Here is a 20,990-nt window from a genome sequence, read left to right on the forward strand (position 1 = left end):
TATAACACGAACTATCTTTCTTCGTTGGCCCATTGTTACTTCTACGTCTTGATTTTTGATGCGAATAAAAGTGCTCCATCGCTTTCGCCGCTTTTCGGAGTAGCCTGAATTTTGACATCTTGAAGAATTTTGGCTTTCACTGCGTCTGATGTCAGGGCCGTACCAGAGGCTTCCAAACCCATTATCATAGGCTCGTAATGATCAGGAAGTCCCATTAATAACAACGCCGCCAACCAAGAATCGTCAACCTGAAATCCGATGCCTGCTAACTTATGCGCCGTCGACATGAGCTCATCCACGTAAGCTTCCACACTTCGACAATCCTCCAATCGTATCGATGTCAACTTCCTCAGCAAACCAATTTTACGCGTTAAGCCATTATCTTGAAAAGCATTTTGCAACTTCTCCCAAGCTTCTTTGGCAGTTTTTGCATCCAAACTAAGCTGTAGTTTGTAGTTTCCAAGCTTAAGCATATAGTTGCCAACGCTCGCATGCTAACTTCTCTATCTACATTTTCATTTGCTTCTGGCATCACAGCTCCCCACGAACCTTCACGAATTAATGTCATTTTCATGGCAAACGCCCAGGTAGTATAATTCTCACGACCGCGGAGCCTTTCAATAACAGGTAAGCCAATTCCACTGATCCGAGTGCCTCTAGCAGCTACTGATCCTGGAATTCCTACTTCACCGTCTCCACCAACGTCGCCGCTACCAGTAGATAATTCACGGTTCATGTTCAAAGTTCTGCTCAAACTATGGCCAATCCTGGGCCCATAACCTTTTGTAATCGCAGGTTAATAAAAGAACGTCTGTTTTGCTTGAGTGTTAGATAAGAAGTGAAAATTTATTCAAACAAATTACGTTACTAAGCATGTATGGAATCGCAGGTTACTATGTTTCACCAATAATTTTTTTCCTAGCCCAATGTGCTCATTTTCCGTTGAATGCATTCATTAACTTGCATATCACGACCAAGGTGAATACAAACAGGTGTAGCAGTATGCCAATTTCATGATTCAGCCATCTTGGATTTATATATGGGGCAGCCACCGAGTTTGTTTATGTTTTGCACTGAAAATGAATTTTTCATCCCCGCGCTATAGCGGCTATAGACTATAGTCTCTCCCATCTACTGTCGAAGTGAGTGAACCCTGATATAAGAACCCTGATCACGACTTGTACCCAACCCTTCCATGCAAGCTTGCATGCACGCTGTTTCTAAATTCAGTTTCATTTGATTCAGGACTGTCGATAAAGAAGAACGTAGACTGGTACTTTTGAGGAATTGTTGGTTCATAATTTGAATTGGATTTTATTTATTATCATCAATTTGTGCCTTATTATCACACCACATTCGTTGAATATCACATTTCTAGATTCTATTGGAAGCTGAAATATATAACTGGTTTTATATGATCGTATACCTTTGGTAAAACATTTTGGAACACTTCAGTTACATTTTGTGCTTTCTGTGGAAGATTTTTGGCAAATTTGTTACAAGTGAAACTAGTCTAATTATTGAGAATTAGTAAATGTAAAGTAATCTCTACGCAAAAAACTGCTTAAAAATCTCTTTCAGTTTCAGAAAAAAAAATTACTGTCCGAACATATATATGTGATTATCTGAGAGGAAAATGTGATGAAGGATATACTGTTGTTAAATTGAAATTCATTTGTTCGCTACTTAAACATTACTACAATGATTATAATTAGTATAACAATTAAAACTATGTAAAAATTGAAGTTAAACCCCACGTCGTGCCATCAGACGGACTCCTGGGCCATGCGGTACTCATACAAGCTACCGCGTTCTACAAACGGTTTCGATGGATCGTCATCAACCAGATTCAAAATTGGGAAAGCATTAGTCGCGGGACGACCGTAACCACCCCCTCCTGGAGTCTTCATCGAAAAGATATCGCCAGTTTCAACATCGATGGCCGTTTTGCTACCCAAATTAATTGTTTTGTTCTTCTTCAACAACAAATTTAATCCGCTTTTAGCCGATTCACCTCCGGCTATGCCATACGGTTGCAGGGTGCGTCTTTCAGTTAGAACTGATAGTGTCATCGGTTTACGGAACAACAATTCCCGATGAACACCTTCACCGCCTCGGTATAAACCGGCGCCACCTGACTGGTCATCTCGCAGCGAAAATTTCTTCAAAATAATCGGATAACGCAATTCCAGAATCTCCGGATCCGTTATTCGGGTGTTGGTCATATGTGTGTGTACTCCACCGGTTCCGTGCCATCCCGGTCCGGCACCGCTTCCTCCCGCGACCGTTTCGTAATAGCCCCAGTTTTCATCGCCAATCGTAACATTATTCATGCAACCTTGTGAAGCGGCACAGGTTCGGAATGCTTTGAAAACTGTGTCGACGATACGTTGCGAAGTGAGAACATTTCCCCCGACTACGGCTGCATCGTCCGACGGATCAAGGATAGAGTTGCTCGGAATTATGACCTGGATAGGTGCCAAACAACCCTGATTTAGGGGCACATCGTGGCCAACCATGCACCGCAAACAGTAGATCAATGCTGACAGGGTGATAGCACGTGGTGCGTTGCAGTTACCGTAGACTTCCGTACCGGATCCGCTGTGGCATTCAAAACAAATCATAAAATATTAAATACGGTCAACGCAAACAAAATCGAGCTTACCTAAAGTCGCAAACTGCTGAACCCTCCTTTTCGTCGATGGACACGCAAAGACGGATAGGTGATCCATCGTCCATGCGTTCTTCCGCCTCCAGAATGGTGGATCCAGTTCTGGAAAAATAAATTAATCAGCGTTTAAATGCCTAGCTAGCATAATCTTCGAAAAAGCAGATTTTGTACAATCAGATTTTGTACATTTCCGAATTTGAATTTCAACACTTTATTCGTATCTCTAATTACCTCAATTTACTCTCCTTGGCGATCTCCTTCAGCATGTCCCGCACAGCCAACTCGGCGTTCTGCTGCATATAGCCCATGTAGGCTTGCACCACGCTCAGCCCATAGTGGTCGATGAGTTCGGCTACCAACTGAATGCCCTTTTGGTTGGCAGCGATCTGCGCTTTCAAGTCGGACAAATTATCCGACAGATTTCTGGTGCCTGTGGCGCCCGGAGCATCGGTCGGTGTTACCAAACGGTCAATAATATTCTGCTCCATAAACACGCCTCCATCGACCAGTAAAAAGGACTTGAAGGCTGCTCCTTCCTGCGCTAGCGATTTAGAATGGGGCGGCATTGAGCCGGGTGTAATACCACCGATGTCGGCATGGTGGCCACGCGATGCGACGAAGAATACAGGTTTAGGCGTTTCCGGATAAAAGACCGGCGTGATGACCGTCAAATCCGGAAGATGGGAGCCTCCTGCTTGTGGATGGTTTGATAGAATTACGTCACCAGGTTTCAACGTATCTCCTCGAACTTTTATCTGGTACTGAACTGTTTCTTGCATTGCGCCAAGGTGAACAGGAATATGTGGAGCATTGCTTACAAGGCCTCCATCGGGACCGAATAAAGCACAAGAGAAATCCAAACGTTCCTTGATGTTAGTTGAAATGGCCGTACGTTGCAGTACTCGGCCCATCTGTTCCGCAATGCTCATGAAACGATGATTGAATATACTCAACTGCACGGCGTCCAAACGCTCGTCAATACGCTTATTAGCATTATCAGACGTTATTTCGATGATTAAATCTCCTTTGGAAGTCACCAATGCTTGGCAACCCGGTTCGATCACGATGGTGGACAGTTTGTCAATTAGGATCGCCGGACCCTGAACCGTATGCCCGCAGCAAAGTTTCGAGCAATCGAATACAGGGGTTACCAATGGACCTTCCTCAAAGTAAGTGGTCGTCGTTTTTTCTGGATGAATCGGACCATCTGCTTCTGCAATTGTCGTTTCTTCGTAAATAGATGACTTGCCGGATCCTCGAACCCGGATGTCATCCACAATGATCTTTCGATTTTCCAACACAAACCCGAATTCGCTTTTGTACCTCTCAAAGAAAGTTTTTTCGAAGTCTCCGTAAGTGTAAATGTAATTGTCTTGATTGTTGATAACCTTGTCCGGGGCGCACATCAGAGCGCAATCTGTGCCATCGTAACGCAAATGTAAGTAGGGTTCCAAAACAATAGATTCTTCCTGAAATCCTTGTGACATAAGATGTTCCTTACAAGCCGAAGACAGTTCATTCAATTTGTCTCTAATGGTCAATCGGTTCTCCGCATTTAAAACCAAGCTAGCCGGCTCTTGTGCCTCATGGACTACATCCGCCAGAGCCATTCCATAGGCAGATAATATACCGGCATATTTATGGACTAAAACTTTGCTCATACCGAGCTCTTTGGCGATGCTACAAGCATGCTGTCCGCCAGCTCCTCCGAAACATGCCAATACATGTTTCGACGTGTCAAGCCCTCTAGCCTGAGTTAGCGCTCGGATCGGCCGACACATAGCTTCATTAGCTACACGAATAAAACCCATTGCTATCTGCTCTAACGATAGTGGTTTTTCGCTTTCCCCGGATTCAATAATGTGCTTATTGATCTCCTGCTGCAGATTTACAAATGCCTTCTTAGTGGCCATGTAATCCAGCGCTTCGTTCTCATTAGGTCCAAAAATCTTCGGAAAATATTCCGGTAGCAGACGACCGAGTATCAAATTGGCATCAGTAACTGTCAAAGGGCCACCTTTCTTGTAGCACGTTGGTCCCGGGTGAGCCCCAGCAGACTCTGGTCCCACAACAAACAATCCCGAACGGAAGAAAAGGCGTGATCCACCACCCGCAGCAACCGTGTTAATATCCAACTGAGGAGCTTGAATGGTAACTCCTGCCGTTGTAGACTCTACCACGTGATCATACGTCCCCGCGAACCTCGAAACGTCCGTCGACGTCCCACCCATATCGAAACCAATCAGTGGCTGATTATCGGAGTCCCGGGATCCTGTTACGGCATAACCAACAACACCACCCGCAGGACCGCTCAAAATTGCTCTGGCTCCTCTAAAGTTTTCCATCTTAGTCAAACCACCATCACTCTGCATGAATAGAACATCCACCCCTTCTAGTTTGTCCTTAAATCCTGCTCGAAAACTAGCCAAGTAGCGTTCGACATGCGGTGTTAAATACGCCTCGGCACATGCGGTAAATCCTCTGGCCACTAACCGACACATAGGCATAGCTTTGTGTGACAGCGTGACGTGCCGAAATCCTACTTCTCGCGCAATATCACCAACCTTCAGCTCATGATCCGGGCAGGCGTAACTGTGCGCTAGAACCACCGCCAGGGAAGTTATACCCTTTCCAAGAACCTCAACCAACTGCGCACGTATTTGGCTCTCGTCGATCGAAGCCATTTCCAGATAGCGTGCATCGGATGCACCCTGCAGCTCGTCCCAGGTTTGATCCAGTTGGCATACGTCGCGCTGAGATGGCACTATTCGACAATCAATCTCGACTACCTCGCGGTACAGGTTGGACGGTTTGAGAATGTTCTGTAAGTGGAATGAAATACATATTTAGCATTTTTTTTACCCAATTAATTTTAATTCAAATTTGAACAGTTAACCCTTATGCGGCCGACGGGGTACCCCTGTTCCTTTTTCAAATTCAAGTGGTGATATTTCAATGAATTTTTATAGCTGAAAGCTGAAACTCGGTGACATCTAAGAACTCCATAAAATGTAGCATCTGTGAGAAAATCACGTTGATACAGTGAGGAGGGACGTGGGGAGGGGCATCTGATTTTTTTTACCACGTGGATGGCCGACAGGGTACCCGTGTTCCCATAAATTGATATTCTCATAACTTTAATAATTTTCAACCGATTTAGATAATTTTGACAGTTTTGGAAACAGAAACTCATATACTTTTTGCCCATTGTCAAGGTTTACAGCTTTTGTCCATGGTTATACAAGAAATCTTTGAAGTAAGGCTTAAGAGTCTACACACGTAACCGAAGGACTATCAACCAGTTTCAAATATATTACATGCTCATTGCGCTTCTTAGAATAGTCAGTGTTCACACTATATATTCTGGGTCTCCAAAAACCCCTGGAGTAAGGCCTAAGTCATCCAAAAATCCCTGGAATAAGATCTTATGGTCTGCTAACGTAACCAAAGGTCTATCGTGTAAATTCAAAAACGGTACATGCTCTTTATGGTGCTTAGCATATAATGCTTTCACAGTATATGTTCCGGGTCATTTGCATTCCAAGTAGTTCTTGTTGCTGTCATTGATTCCAGGTGGTCTACGAACTCCATACAGTCAAGGTCTTCGGATCAATCTCCGTAATGGAGGCAGTTAACGAAGAATAAACAAGTTGCTTGACCCCTTCTTGGTATATGTTTGTATTCTAAGTAGTTCTTGTTGTTATCGTGGGCTCCAGGTAGTCTACGAACCCCATAGAGTCAAGATCTGTGGATCAACCTCAGTAACGGAGGCAGTTATTGAAGAATAAACAAGTTGTGTGACCCCTTCTTGGTATTTGTTTGTATTCCAAGTAATTCTTGTTGTTGTCATTGGTTCCAGGTAGTCTACAAACTCCATAAATTCAAGGTCTGTGGATCAACCTCCGTAATGGAGGCAGTTAATGAAGCATAAACAAGTTGTGTGACCCCTTCTTGATATATATATGTTTTTAATGTAGTTCTTGTTGTTGTCGTGAGTTCCAGGTAGTCTACGAACTCCATACAGTCAAGGTCATCGGATCAATCTCCGTGATGGAGGCAGTTATCGGAGAATAAGCAAGTTGCGTGACCCCTTCTTGGTATATGTTTGTTCCTTTTGTTGTCGTGAGTTCCAGGTAGTCTACGAACTCCACACAGTCAAGGTCTTCGAATCAATCTCCGTAATGGAGGCAGTTATAGAAGAATAAACAAGTTGTGTGACCCCTTCTTGGCATATGTTTGTATTCCAAGTAGTTCTGGTTGTTGTCGTGGGATCTAGGTAGTCTACGAACTTCATAGATTCAAGGTCGGTGGATCAACCTCCGTAATGGAGGCAGTTTTTGAAGAATAAACATGTTTTGTGATCCCTTCTTGGCATATGTTTGATTTTCATGTAGTTCTTGTTGTTGTCGTGAGTTCCAGGTAGTCTACGAACTTCATACAGTCAAGGTCTTCAGAACAATATCCGTAATGGAGGCGTTTATCGAAGAATAAACAAGTTGCGTGCCCCTTCTCGGTATATGTTTGTATTCCAAGTAGTTCTTGTTGTTGTCGAGGACTCCAGGTAGTCTACGAACTCCATAGAGTCAAGGTCTGCGGATCGACCTCGGTAACGGAGGCAGCGTTTGAAGAATAAACAAGTTTTGTGACCCCTTCTTGATATATGTTTATATTCCAAGTACCTAGTTCTTGTTGTTGTCGTTGGCTCCAGGTAGTCTACGAACTCCATAGATTCAAGGTCGGTGGATCAATCTCCGTAATGGAGGCAGTTATTGAAGAATAAACAAGTTGTGTGACCCCTTCTTGGTATATGTTTGTATTTCATGTAGTTCTTGTTGTTGTCGTGAGTTCCAGGTAGTCTACGAACTCCATAGAGTCAAGGTCTGTGGATCAATCTTCGTAATGGAGGCAGTTGTTGAAGAATAAACATGTTTTGTGATCACTTCTTGGCATATGCTTGTTTTTCCTGTAGTTCTTGTTGTTGTCGTGGGTTCCAGGTAGTCTACAAACTCCAAACAGTCAAGATCTTCGTATCAATCTCCGTAATGAAGGCAGTTATCGAAGAATAAACAAGTTGCGTGACCCCTTCTTGGTATATGTGTGTAATCCAAGTAGTTCTTGTTGTTGTCGAGGACTCCAGGTAGTCTACGAACTCCACAGAGTCAAGGTCTGGGGATCGACCTCAGTAACGGAGGCAGCGTTTGAAGAATAAACAAGTTTTGTGACCCCTTCTTGATATATGTTTGTATTCCAAGTAGTTCTTGTTGTTGTCGTTGGCTTCAGGTAGTCTACGAACTCCATAGATTCAAGGTCGGTGGATCAACCTCCTTAATGGAGGCAAATATTGAAGAATAAACAAGTTGCGTGACCCCTTATTGGTATATGTTTGTATTTCATGTAGTTCTTGTTGTTGTCGTGAGTTCCAGGTAGTCTACGAACTCCATACAGTCAAGATCTTCGGATCTATCTCCGTAATGGAGGCAGTTATCGAAGAATAAACAAGTTCCATGACCCCTTCTTGTTATATGTGTGTATTCCAAGCAGTTCTTGTTGTTGTTGAGAACTCCAGGTAGTCTACGAACTCCATAGAGTCAAGGTATGGGGTTCGACCTTGGTAACCCCTTCTTGGTATATGTTTGTTCCTGTTGTTGTCGTGAGTTCCAGGTAGTCTACGAACTCCACACAGTGACCCCTTCTTGGTATATGTTTGTTCCTGTTGTTGTCGTGAGTTCCAGGTAGTCTACGAACTCCACACAGTCAAGGTCTTCGAATCAATCTCCGTAATGGAGGCAGTTATTGAAGAATAAACAAGTTGTGTGACGCCTTCATGATATTTGTTTGTATTCTAAGTAGTTCTTGTTGTCATTGGTTCCCGGTAGTCTACGAACTCCATAGAGTCAAGGTCTGTGGATCAATCTTCGCAATGGAGGCAGTTATTGAAGAATAAACATGTTTTGTGATCCCTTCTTGGCATATGTTTGTTTTTCATGTAGTTCTTGTTGTTGTCGTGAGTTCCAGGTAGTCTATGAAGTCCATACAGTCAAGGTCTTCGGAACAATCTCCGTAATGGAGGCGTTTATCGAAGAATAAACAAGTTGCGTGACCCCTTCTTGGTATATGTTTGTATTTCATGTAGTTCTTGTTGTTGTCGTGAGTTCCAGGTAGTCTACGAACTCCATACAGTCAAGATCTTCGGATCTATCTCCGTAATGGAGGCAGTTATCGAAGAATAAACAAGTTCCATGACCCCTTCTTGGTATATGTGTGTATTCCAAGCAGTTCTTGTTGTTGTCGAGAACTCCAGGTAGTCTACGAACTCCATAGAGTCAAGGTATGGGGTTCGACCTTGGTAACCCCTTCTTGGTATATGTTTGTTCCTGTTGTTGTCTGAGTTCCAGGTAGTCTACGAACTCCACACAGTGACCCCTTCTTGGTATATGTTTGTTCCTGTTGTTGTCGTGAGTTCCAGGTAGTCTACGAACTCCACACAGTCAAGGTCTTCGAATCAATCTCCGTAATGGAGGCAGTTATTGAAGAATAAACAAGTTGTGTGACGCCTTCATGGTATTTGTTTGTATTCTAAGTAGTTCTTGTTGTCATTGGTTCCCGGTAGTCTACGAACTCCATAGAGTCAAGGTCTGTGGATCAATCTTCGCAATGGAGGCAGTTATAGAAGAATAAACATGTTTTGTGATCCCTTCTTGGCATATGTTTGTATTTCATGTAGTTCTTGTTGTTGTCGTGAGTTCCAGGTAGTCTATGAAGTCCATACAGTCAAGGTCTTCGGAACAATCTCCGTAATGGAGGCGTTTATCGAAGAATAAACAAGTTGCGTGACCCCTTCTTGGTATATGTTTGTATTTCATGTAGTTCTTGTTGTTGTCGTGAGTTCCAGGTAGTCTTCAAACTCCAAACAGTCAAGATCTTCGAATCAATCTCCGCAATGGAGGCAGTTATCGAAGAATAAACAAGTTGCGTGACCCCTTCTTGGTATATGTGTGTATTCCAAGTAGTTCTTGTTGTTGTCGAGGACTCCAGGTAGTCTACGAACTCCATAGAGTCAAAGTCTGGGGATCGACCTCGGTAACGGAGGCAGCGTTTGAATAATAAACAAGTTTTGTGACCCCTTCTTGATATATGTTTGTATTCCAAGTAGTTCTTGTTGTCGTGGGCTCCAGGTAGTCTATGAAATAGAGTCGAGGTCGATGGATCAACCTCCTTAATGAAGGCAGTTATTGAAAATAAACAAGTTGTGAAACCCCTTCTTGGTATATGTTTGTATTTTAAGTAGTTGTTTTCATTGTCGTGGGCTCCGTAATGAAGGCAAGGCAAAATACGTGAATGGAATCCGTATTTTTTTGTCGAAGAGACTTACAAACTTATTAACAGGTACTCATAAATGATTCATAATAAGCTACAGGCAGTGAAAGTTATTTCATGAAAATCTTTATTGTTTGCGGCAAATTTGGACGAAAACGTGATAAAATCGGGTTAGGCAAAATCAGGGGTAGACAAAATCTAGGAATGACAAAATCGGGTCAACCTCATCAGAGTGAATGTACGCATTCCTAGTACAGTAGCCGTTCGATAACTGCAAAATGTTTACTTTTCAGTTATCGAATGCCGTTCGATAACTGCAACGCACACTTGACGTCAAACGGTTGTCAATCGACGTCAGATGCAATAAAAGTACATCTAATGTGCAGCGCAATGCAGCTGTCATTGAGTCTGACATCGGTTTGAAATTCAGCGGTCCGATAACTGTAAAACTGTTGCAACTATCGAATTGCAGTTAAATGGCTTGCAGTTATCGAACGTCTGCTATAGTTTTTGTTTTTGCCATGGTACTAGGTAGTCTATGAACTCCATATAGGAATGATCTGCAGATCAACCCACGAACGGAAGGCTATTGGTAAATAGGTTTCATTTCAAGTAGTTCAAGTTGTTATCATTAGCTCTGGGCAGTTATTGAAGAATAAACAAGATGTGAAACCTCATCTTCATATATTACCATATATATTAGTAGTTATTGTTGTCTTGTTGTTGGTGGTTCCAGGTAGTATACAAACTTCATTCATATCACTAATATGAAGTTGTCTATTCTTCTGAAATGCAAAATGTAAATAAATTGGAACGATACAACTTTACGCCGAGAACGTGAGGGAAAAAAGTTTCAAAGTGCTCGCGTTATCGAGGGCACACCAATCAATACGAAGGCGATGCAAGGAGTGACCTTAAAGACCCTCTAGATATGCGTGTAAGCCTAGGACCCCAAAGGCATGTATCAAATTTAAAACAGGCTGATATATCCCTGGTGTAGATCCTAATGCCTTACTTCAGGGTTTTCTTGGATGACCATGAACATTTGAAATGGGTGCATTCTATTCTACGTACCATAAAAGGCATTTAAAACTATTCAAATAGGCCGGATAAACTCTGGTTACGCGTGAAGTTCTTGAGGATTGTTCAAATGTTCTCTTGGATAATCATGAACATATGCAATGAAAGCGGTATATTCTATGTACCACAAAGGGCGTATGCCACTTTTGAAACAATCCGAAAGGTATCTGGTTACGTGTGAAGATCCTGAGGCCTGTTCTAGCATTTTCTTGGAAGACCATAAACATATGCAATGGACGTATTTTATTCTATGTACCACAATGCATGTATCACTTTTGAAACAAGCCAAAAGATCTCTGGATACCCATGTAGATTTAAAGGCCTATTCCAGGGTTTTCTTGGATGACCACGAACCTATGCAATGGACGCAATCTATTCTATGTACCACAAAGGGCATGTAACACTTTTGAAAAAATCTGAAAGATCTTTGGTTACGCGTGTAGATCTTAAGGCCTTTTCCAGGGTTTTCTTGGATGACCATTAACATATGCAATAAAGGCGTTCTATTCTATGTACCACAAAGGGCATGTACCAGTTTTGAAACAATCTAAAAGATCTCTGCGCGTGTAGACCTGAAGGCCTTTTCCAGGATTTTCTTGGATGACCATGAACATATACAATGAAGGCGCCAGATGACTTATCCGAGAGATTTCTTCGATAGCGCAGAACATATGTAGTGTTCACATTTGATTTCAAGATGCGCAAAGAGCATGTACCACTTTTGAGACAAGTCCATAGACCCATGGTTACGAATGTAGACCTTAAGGCCTTACTCCAGAGATTTCTTGGATGACTCGAAACATATACTGTGAATGCATTCTATTCTAGTACCATTCTAGTACCACGAAGAGCATGTACCGTATTTGAATTTGCATTATATGCCTTTGGTTACGCGAGTAGATCTTTAGGCTTTACTCCAGAGATTTCTCGGATGACTAAAATTTCATTTCAGAGATTTTTGCATTACCCGAAGCATATACTGTGAACACCTTCAATTCTAAGAAGCGCAAAGAGGTTGTAGCATATTTGAAACTGGTTGAATGGCCTTTGGTTACGCGTGTAGACTCTTAAGCCTTACTTCAAAGATTTCTTGTATAACCATGGGCATAAGCTGTAAACCTTGACAATGGGCAAAAAGTATATGAGTTTCTGTTTCCAAAACTGTCAAAATTATCCAAATCGGTTGAAAATTGTTGAAGTTATGAGAATATCAATTTATGGGAACACGGGTACCCTGTCGGCCATCCACGTGTGTTTTTTTTGTTGGCCGCATAAGGGTTAATCTATCTTCTTCTTCTTCTTCTTCTTCTATATATATAAAAATCAATCTATGTATGTATGTTCGCTAACTACTTCTGAACCACTTGGCCGAATTCAACCAAATTTGGTACACACGTTCTCTATCCTCAGGGGAGGTTGACAAGGGGGGTGGGAGGGTCATTTAGAAAAGGGGGAGGGGTTTTGTTTAGAAAACGAACAATTATGTGTAACTTGCATCTCCTAGGACCGATTTCAATCAAATTTTGTACACATATTCAATATAAGGAGACAACCATATGAGAGTGTAATCTTTGAAAGGGGGAGGGTCTGGAGGAGGGGTATGGTTCAGAAAACGGGTAATTCAGAGTAAATTCTGAACCCCTGCACCGATTTCAACCAAATTTGATACAAAACATTCTCTACCCTAAAGAAAAGATAACAAAGGGTGGGGCGGTCATTGTAAAAAAGGGAGGGTATGGGGGAGGGTTGTCTTTATAAAACGAGCAATTCAGTGTAACTCCCAACCCCCAGTACCCATATCAACCAAATTTTGTACACATATTCACTAAGAGTAGTCGATCATATGGAAGTGTAATTTGGGAAAGAGGGAGGGGCTGGGGGAGGGGTATTGTTCAGAAAACAAGCAATTCAGTGTATCTTTGAACCCCTGGACCGATTTCATCCAAATTTGGTACACATTCTCTATCCTAAGGAGAAAATAACAAAGGGTGGTATGATCATTGGGAAAAAGGGAGGGTAAGGGGGAAGGGTTGTATTTAGAAAAAGAGCAATTCAGTGTAACACCTAACTCCCAGGACCGATTTCAACCAAAATTGGTGTACACATTTTCTATCCCAAGGAGAAGATAACAAAGGAGGTGGGAGGGTCATTGGGGAAAAAGGGAAGTTATGGGGAAGGGTTGTCTTTAAAAAAAATGAGCAATTCAGTGTAACTCCCAGGATAAATTACAACCAGATTTGGTACACTTATTCTCTATTTTTGGAAGATATTTATTGAAAAGGTAGAAGGGCCAAACAAATATATAAAAATAGATTGATACAAAGGAACAATTCTATGAGCGGTAGATCTACCTCTGTGGGTTTTGTGCTACAGCATTGGACATTTTAATTGAATAATTTACTTTTCAGTCCCTAGCAAAGCCGAATACATATAGCTATTAGCTATCTATATATCTCGGATACTTATTCAACGTATGTGACGTATGTGATTTTGTAAACAAAAATTTAAACGTTGATTTCTGCAATCTGATAGCACTCCCCCGCAAACCATCGCCACATACAGGTAGGGGAGGTTTCGGCTACATGTTCGTTGTGTTGGTTTGCGTAGGAGTGCCATCATATTTGACAAATCGACGTATGCATCTTTGTTTACAAAATCACATACGTCCTTTGAATAAGTACCCGAGATATATAAAACTCAATGTTTGTATGTTTGTGTGTATGCTCCAGCCTAACTTCTGAACCCATTATTGTATTGTTTAGTTATCGATCAATTTAACCATTTATCGAAATTATGGTTGCCCAGTGACAAGCAATGATTAATGTGTTTCCTTCTGGATGGTGAATGTGATCCCTTCTTTAAAAATAGACGTTTGCCCGGAATAAGGCATCGGTGGATGTTTTTCCTTCTTTAGAAATAAACGTTTGCCCGGAATATGGCGATTATGAGTTTGCTCCCTTCTTCAAAATCAGTCAATGTTTTCAAATGAAATCTGCCTTCTTCTGATCAAATGATGAAGTATCGATAAGAAAACGCAATTATCCTGTTGACCAATTGGTTTATTCATTTTCCGATTGTGAAAAAAAAACTGCGAATCAAACTGGCAATTCCGAGCAAGGCCGGGTACATAAAGCTAGTATTAAATACAGATACACTATACATTGAACACTAGTGATATTCAGATTTACTTTTGCATTTTCTATTCAATATGCTTTCGGAAACAGAAAGGGAGGGATCTTGATTCCATATTAGATTAAATAAACTGATTGATCCACTTACCGGTGAATCAAAAATTACCAAAAATATGAATGAATTTTTCTTAGCGTGTTTCGTGTGCGACGCGATGCTAGATGGATGCAAATCGAGTGTCAGCAGAAAATCTGGTGAGACATCCGAGTCGTCTGTGACGTTAGATGAAGCAAGATGATGCGTTCTCCAAACTGCTATTTAAAATAGCTCCAGAAAGTGCAATTTGAATTACATGCTCCTTAGTTTTGCGGATGACATCGACATCGTTGATGTTGGAAGAGGTTTTCGAGCCTTTTAAACGGTAGACTGAAAGAATACGGGAGATTGAAGACTAAAAGAAAACCAGAGGAGCCAGAGTTTTAGCCCGTCAACACTCGGTCATGGTAAATAAAGCGAAATGCTCATGTTGACGGGATAAGTAAGCGTGAACAACGGACTCTCTCGCCGATGAAGGAGAGAGAGCCGCACCAGCCGGAGACATTCGCCTCCGAACGACATCGCAGCTATTGACCGACCCAACTGACCAGAAGAAGGCTGTTCGGCCACATTGAGAGTTAACGTAAAATCAATGTCAACTTCTCTCCCCGAACAGCCAAGATAGCTGTGTGATGTCGGCAGCCAGTTATCTGGCTAAGAATAACGCTACGGATTGCCTGTTCCGGTGGTAGAAGTCCACCATACAAGTGACCCCAAATTCTTGGTGTGATGCGGCTTTATGCTTACCGTGCCTACGAATGAATGGTTAGGGGGGTCTAAAAAGAACCTAACCGCTAACGGAGCCTGTGAAGCACCAGGGCACCCTTCACAGTATCTAGCCCTTACTGCGCTAACCGGAGCTATGGCGTAGTTGACTTTTTGCTTCTCCGAAATAATCGGCTACTCTTATTCAATCTCAACTTGAGGTTAAATAAGGGTGGGATTATGAGCATGTTTTTATTTAGTTTTTCAACAAATTGTCACCTATATGGATTCGCTTTATGCGTTATACACATTGTACTCTGTGTTTCGTCTTTGACTTTCTTGATAAGATACCAATTTGGTTTCATCGTTTTGGTTTGGTTTATCTGTTTATATTAATGCTGAAGTTGTGGAGTGCATTATCTTAATTTGCAATGGCTTCAGTTGAGATAGCTCAAATCAATCTTCAGCATAAAAGAACAGCAACGATTAATCTTTGTAGACTCATGCAAAATGGCAAATCCCAAGTGGCTTTGGTGCAGGAACCCTATTTTCGCAAGGGTAGCTTCTACCTAGGTAACCTAGTGAACCCGGTTTTTGCTGCTTTCAGTAAAGAAATGGCAAACTCTCGATCAATGCCGCGTGCATGTGTGCTTGTTAACAATGCTATTGTTGCTACACTTATCTCTGAACTAACAACCAGAGATGTATGTGCTGTCACAATTGATGCAACTGGCGGAACTCCCGTTAGGAAATACGTCTATTGTTCGGTTTATTTACCACATGATGAACCATCCCCTACGGATGCTTTCAAACGAGTTGTCATATATTGCACTTCAAAAAGCCTTCCGCTAATTGTCGGCAGTGATGCTAATGCTCATCACATCATCTGGGGTAGCTCGGATATCAATCTGAGAGGCTCCAGCTTGATGGAATACTTAAGTAGTACCGAACTTAGTTTACTTAACATAGGCAATCGCCCAACCTTTATGGTATCTAATAGAGCAGAAGTGTTAGACATAACCCTTTGCTCCAATAGAATCAGTCACGAATTGACGAATTGGCATGTGTCAGATGAGGAATCGATATCTGACCATCGCTACATCTACTTTGATCATTTGAATGTTACTTCGCAGACCTTGCGTTTTAGAAATCCCCGTTCAACAAACTGGGATCTTTACACAGAGTTGCTCTCTACCAAATTTCATGGATATCTACCTTCTATAGAAACTCCTACCGACTTGGATGATGCAGTTGATACTACAACGTTGCACATCGTGGAAGCTTTCGAAGAAGCTTGCCCTTTACGTTCTGTAAAAACCTCAAGAGGAACCCCTTGGTGGAATTCCGATTTGGCTAAGCTAAGGAAGCAGTGCAGAAGGAGTTGGAACAGACGCCATTCAGCAGGGACGGATTCTTTCAAGTTGGCTCGCAAAGCTTACAAGAAGGCTCTACGATCTGCTGAACGATCCGGCTGGAAAAACCTTTGAGCAAATGTTTCCAATTTGAATGAAGCCAGTCGATTGAATAAAATTCTTGCGAGATCCAAGGATTTCCAAGTTGGCGAAATTCGCAAGCCAAATGGCGACTACACTTCTTCTGATGAAGAATCGTTAGAGCACTTATTTGATACGCACTTCCCTGGATGTGTCGATATAACATCTTCGGATGATCCTGATGTCTTTTCATGTAGCTATGAGTCTTGGGCTCAAGCACGTAGAATCATAACTACTGAATCGATTCAATGGGCACTTAACAGTTTTGCTCCCTACAAATCTCCAGGGGAGGATGGGATTTATCCCGTTCTACTTCAGAGAGGTTTTGAACATATCAAACATGTTTTGAAAAAGCTTTTAGTATGCAGTTTTGCTACTGGATATATTCCCATATCACTGTAAAGTTTATCCCAAAGGAGGACGTGTTTCATATGAAAAAGCAAAGAGTTTTAGACCCATCAGTCTGACCTCATTTTTTTCTGAAATGCTGAAAACGTATTATCAATCATCACATTCGTGATGACTGTTTGGCAAACACGCCTCTGCATGTTCATCAATATGCTTACCAATCTGGAAATCCCACCGTGGCACTTCTACACAAGGTTGTCTACGATATCGAGAAAGCATTCACTCAAAAATCGTGCTTGGGAGCTTTCTTAGATATTGAAGGTGCTTTCGACAACGTGTCTTTCGATGCAATATTGGAAGCCGCACGTTGTCATGGGCTACCTAATATTATTACCAAATGGATTCACCAGATGCTTAAAAACCGACATCTCTACTCTACATTACGTCAAGCAGCGATTAGGAAATTAAGTGTCTGCGGATGCCCTCAAGGGGGAGTATTATCTCCACTTTTGTGGAATCTCGTTGCAGATACGCTATTGAGGTTACTCAATAATGGCGGTTTTCCTACCTATGGATTTGCCGACGACTATCTTACATTGATAGTGGGTTTGTGCATTACTACCTTATTCGACCTGATGCAAAATGCTCTTCAGGTAGTTGAAAGTTGGTGTCGCCAATATGGCCTTTCGGTCAATCCGAATAAAACATCTATTGTTCTTTTCACGGAAAAACGTAATCGTAATGGTATTCGTCCATTACATCTTTTTGGTTCTGAAATCAATGTAACTGATCAAGTAAAGTATGTGGGTCTAATTTTGGATTCAAAGCTTTCCTGGACTCCTAACATTGAGTTCAGAATCAAAAAGGCGTGTATGGCTTTCGGCCTATGCCGACGAACCTTTGGTAAAACTTGGGGTCTTAAACCCAAATATATCAAATGGATTTACACAACAGTTGAACGACCAATTTTGGCTTATGGATGTCTTGTGTGGTGGCAAAAGGGGGAAGTGAGGACAATTCAGTCTAAATTAGGCCATCTTCAAAGGATGTGCCTAATGGCAATGACTGGTGCGTTCTCTTCAACTCCCACGGCTGCTCTCGAAGTTCTCTTCGACATGGCCCCACTACACATACATCTCAAACAAGAAGCATTTTCTTGTACTTACCGACTATGGGTACTCGGTTTTATGGAAGAGAATCCTGTAAACCGCAGTTCTACACACACTTCGTTGTTACCACTTATGGTTAATTGGGACAAAATTTTCCTTGCTCCAAGTGATCTCACACACGTTAGTAGTTTTCCTTATAGGACATTTTCAACACAATTCCCCTCGCGGGATGAGTGGACATCTGGCTATTTGGAGAGAAGTATGTCGGACAGCATTGTTTGTTACACTGACGGCTCCCTCCTCGAAGGTAGAGCAGGTGCAGGCGTCTATTCGCGTGAGCTGAGATTGGAACAGTCACACTCACTGGCTACACACTGCACTGTCTTTCAAGCGGAATTTTTGCCATCATGTGTGGAGTGCAATCTGCACTGCAGCAACGCATTATGGGCAAAGTAATATACTTCTGTTCAGATAGCCAAGCAGGTATTAAAGCTCTCGCCTCGGCCAACTCAAGGTCGAAGTTAGTAATCGCATGTCGAACTCAAATTGAGGAACTGAATTCAGTAAATACTTTACACCTTATATGGGTACCTGGCCATTCTTCCATAGCTGGAAACGAATTGGCTGATGGGTTAGCTCGTAATGGAGCATCGCATGACTTTATTGGTCCTGAGCCAGCTATTCCAATATCCAAGTGTTGGGTGAAGCTTTTGATCAACTCTTGGGCTGCCACTCAGCACAAATGGCATTGGAGTAGTCTGGATTCATGTCATCAAACAAAATTGTACATCCGGGATCCATCTCCGGTAGTAGCAAGCTATTTAGCTAATCTGTCTAAACAGAATTGCAGTGTCTTAGTCAAGGCCTTGACAGGTCACTGCCGACTGAACTATCACATGGCAAATATTCAACGCGTTGAGTCATCTGTTTGTGACAGTTGTGAATCCGATTATGGAATTTCTTATCATCTTATATGTAACTGCCCAGTCTATGCACAATTGCGCTTCCAAATATTTGGTAAATACTTACTTAGTGAAATTGACTTCAGAAACCTGAACCTTCAGAGTATTTTGTTGTTCATAACCCGTTGTGGTGAGGAGCTATAAGCTCTTGTACGCTTATGCGTTGTATGTTCTCTTCAAGGGCCCTTTTCCAAACATTCCCTTTGTTCTCCCATCCACATTCCTTTCCTTTTTGTTCACTTCCTTTTCCGTCAGGTGTGTGCTGAAAAAGGCTGTGAAGGCGATGGCACAAATCTCCCAAATTGAGGTGAACGTGCCCCTGGAGCCGACGTTCTGATACCTGATACCTGAAGCGTGAACAACGGACTCTCTCGCCGATGAAGGAGAGAGAGCCGCACCAGCCGGAGACATTCGCCTCCGAACGACATCGCAGCTATTGACCGACCCAACTGACCAGTTGAAACGCTGATTCGAGCACTTCGAACAACTTTTTCAAGTGCCAGCCAGGCCACAACCACCTCGACATGATCTGCTTAGGATCCGACGTATAGCATAGCACGCATCAATACCGAGGCTCCATCACTGCAAGAGATTCAAACGGCCATCTAATCCGAGCAGGAGAAGTTAACTCAATAATACCTCATTCTGTTATTGATACCAAACTCTGCTATAAACTAGCCTTGCATAAGAGGTAAAATACCAAAAATTAATATACAATATATACTTCATGCATAAAATACTCTGCTTTTATAATACAAAACGCTTCACAAATTATTATTCGTTTGGTATTGAAATACCTAAGCATGTTAATTTTTGTTTTTAATTTTTTTTTATATTTTACCTCTTGCATAAGAGGCTAGTTCATACCTGTTCATACTATAGATAGTGGAATATATAGATAAGCAAATATAAATCCTCTGTCTCGAAACCAACTGTCAAACGTGTCCCCAAACGAGCATGACGTCACGATTTCAATGAAAATATTAAGGGGTGTGATGTCATATGCGCCTGGTACACAGTCAAAAAACGAACTCATCCATGCTTTCGCTCATCTATAGATTTTACTATCTATAGTTCATACCAATTTCTGTTATCGAGGTCGTCGCTCCTGCTCGGGAAAGCATGAAATCGAACAATCGTCGTTCGCATATCAACCGAGCTCAAAGCTGATCCAATAACATCCGCTCAACTTTTACATGCCCGGTCGAATAGATGAAGGTTCATTCATTCATTTATTTAGTTTACATCTAAACAGATATCATCAACAATTTGACGCCACAATACACGGTTTGAGGCCGCGTCTCTCCATCCTCGAATGCGCCCCACGCTCGCCAAGTCGGTCTGTACCTGGTCAGCCAACTAGCTCGCTGTCCTCCACGCTGTCTTGTACCTGTTGGATCGGTAGCGAACACCATCTTTGCAGGGTTGCTGTCCGGCATTCTTGCAACATGCCCTGCCCATCGTACCCTTCCGGCTTTAGCAACCTTCTGGATACTGGGCTCGCCGTAGAGCTGGGCCAGCTCGTGGTTCATTCTTCGCCGCCACACACCGTCTTCTTGTACACCGCCAAAGATGGTCCTAAGTATCCGCCTCTCGAATACTCCGAGTGCTTGCAACTCCTCCTCGAGCATTATCCATGTTTATGTCCGTAGATGACTACCGGTCTTATCAGCGTTTCGTACATGATACATATGATGCAGTGATGAATCTTTTTTGATCGCAGTTTCTTCTGGAGCCCGTAGTAGGCCCGACTTCCACAGATGATGCGCCTTCGTATTTCACGACTTACATTGTTCTCAGCCGTTAGCAAGGATCTAATGTAGACGAATTCATCGACTACCTCGAAGGTATCTCCGTCTTTCGAACACTGCTTCGCAGGCGGGCCCTGTCGCGCTCGGTTCCACCCATAGGCATGTACTCTGACTTCGATGTATTCACCTTGTCACACTGTTTTGCACACCATTCACCGTTGCTTGGATCAGTCTGGTAAGCTTCCCAGGGAAGCTGTTCTCGTCCACAATTTTACATAGCTCTACGCGGTCTATACTGTCGTATGCCACCTTGAAATCAATGAACAGAT

The 20,990-nt window shown here is 42.4% G+C and overlaps 1 protein-coding gene across 1 annotated transcript in view; it reads right to left on the reverse strand.

The window, feature by feature from the left end:
• Nucleotides 1-1,277: 1,277 nt before the first annotated feature.
• The window catches only part of LOC134226439 (5-oxoprolinase), a 34,095-nt gene continuing 14,382 nt past the window's right edge, over nt 1,278-20,990 (reverse strand). The window contains exons 2-4 of the mRNA XM_062707205.1: nt 2,903-5,493; nt 2,666-2,773; nt 1,278-2,601 (exon numbers count right to left, since the gene is read on the reverse strand). Coding sequence (XP_062563189.1) covers nt 1,767-2,601; nt 2,666-2,773; nt 2,903-5,493 — 3,534 coding nt within the window. The 3' untranslated portion in view covers nt 1,278-1,766. The remainder of the gene's footprint in view (nt 2,602-2,665; nt 2,774-2,902; nt 5,494-20,990) is intronic.

This window comes from Armigeres subalbatus, chromosome 3, assembly GCF_024139115.2.
Source record: "Armigeres subalbatus isolate Guangzhou_Male chromosome 3, GZ_Asu_2, whole genome shotgun sequence".
NCBI lineage: Eukaryota > Metazoa > Arthropoda > Insecta > Diptera > Culicidae > Armigeres > Armigeres subalbatus.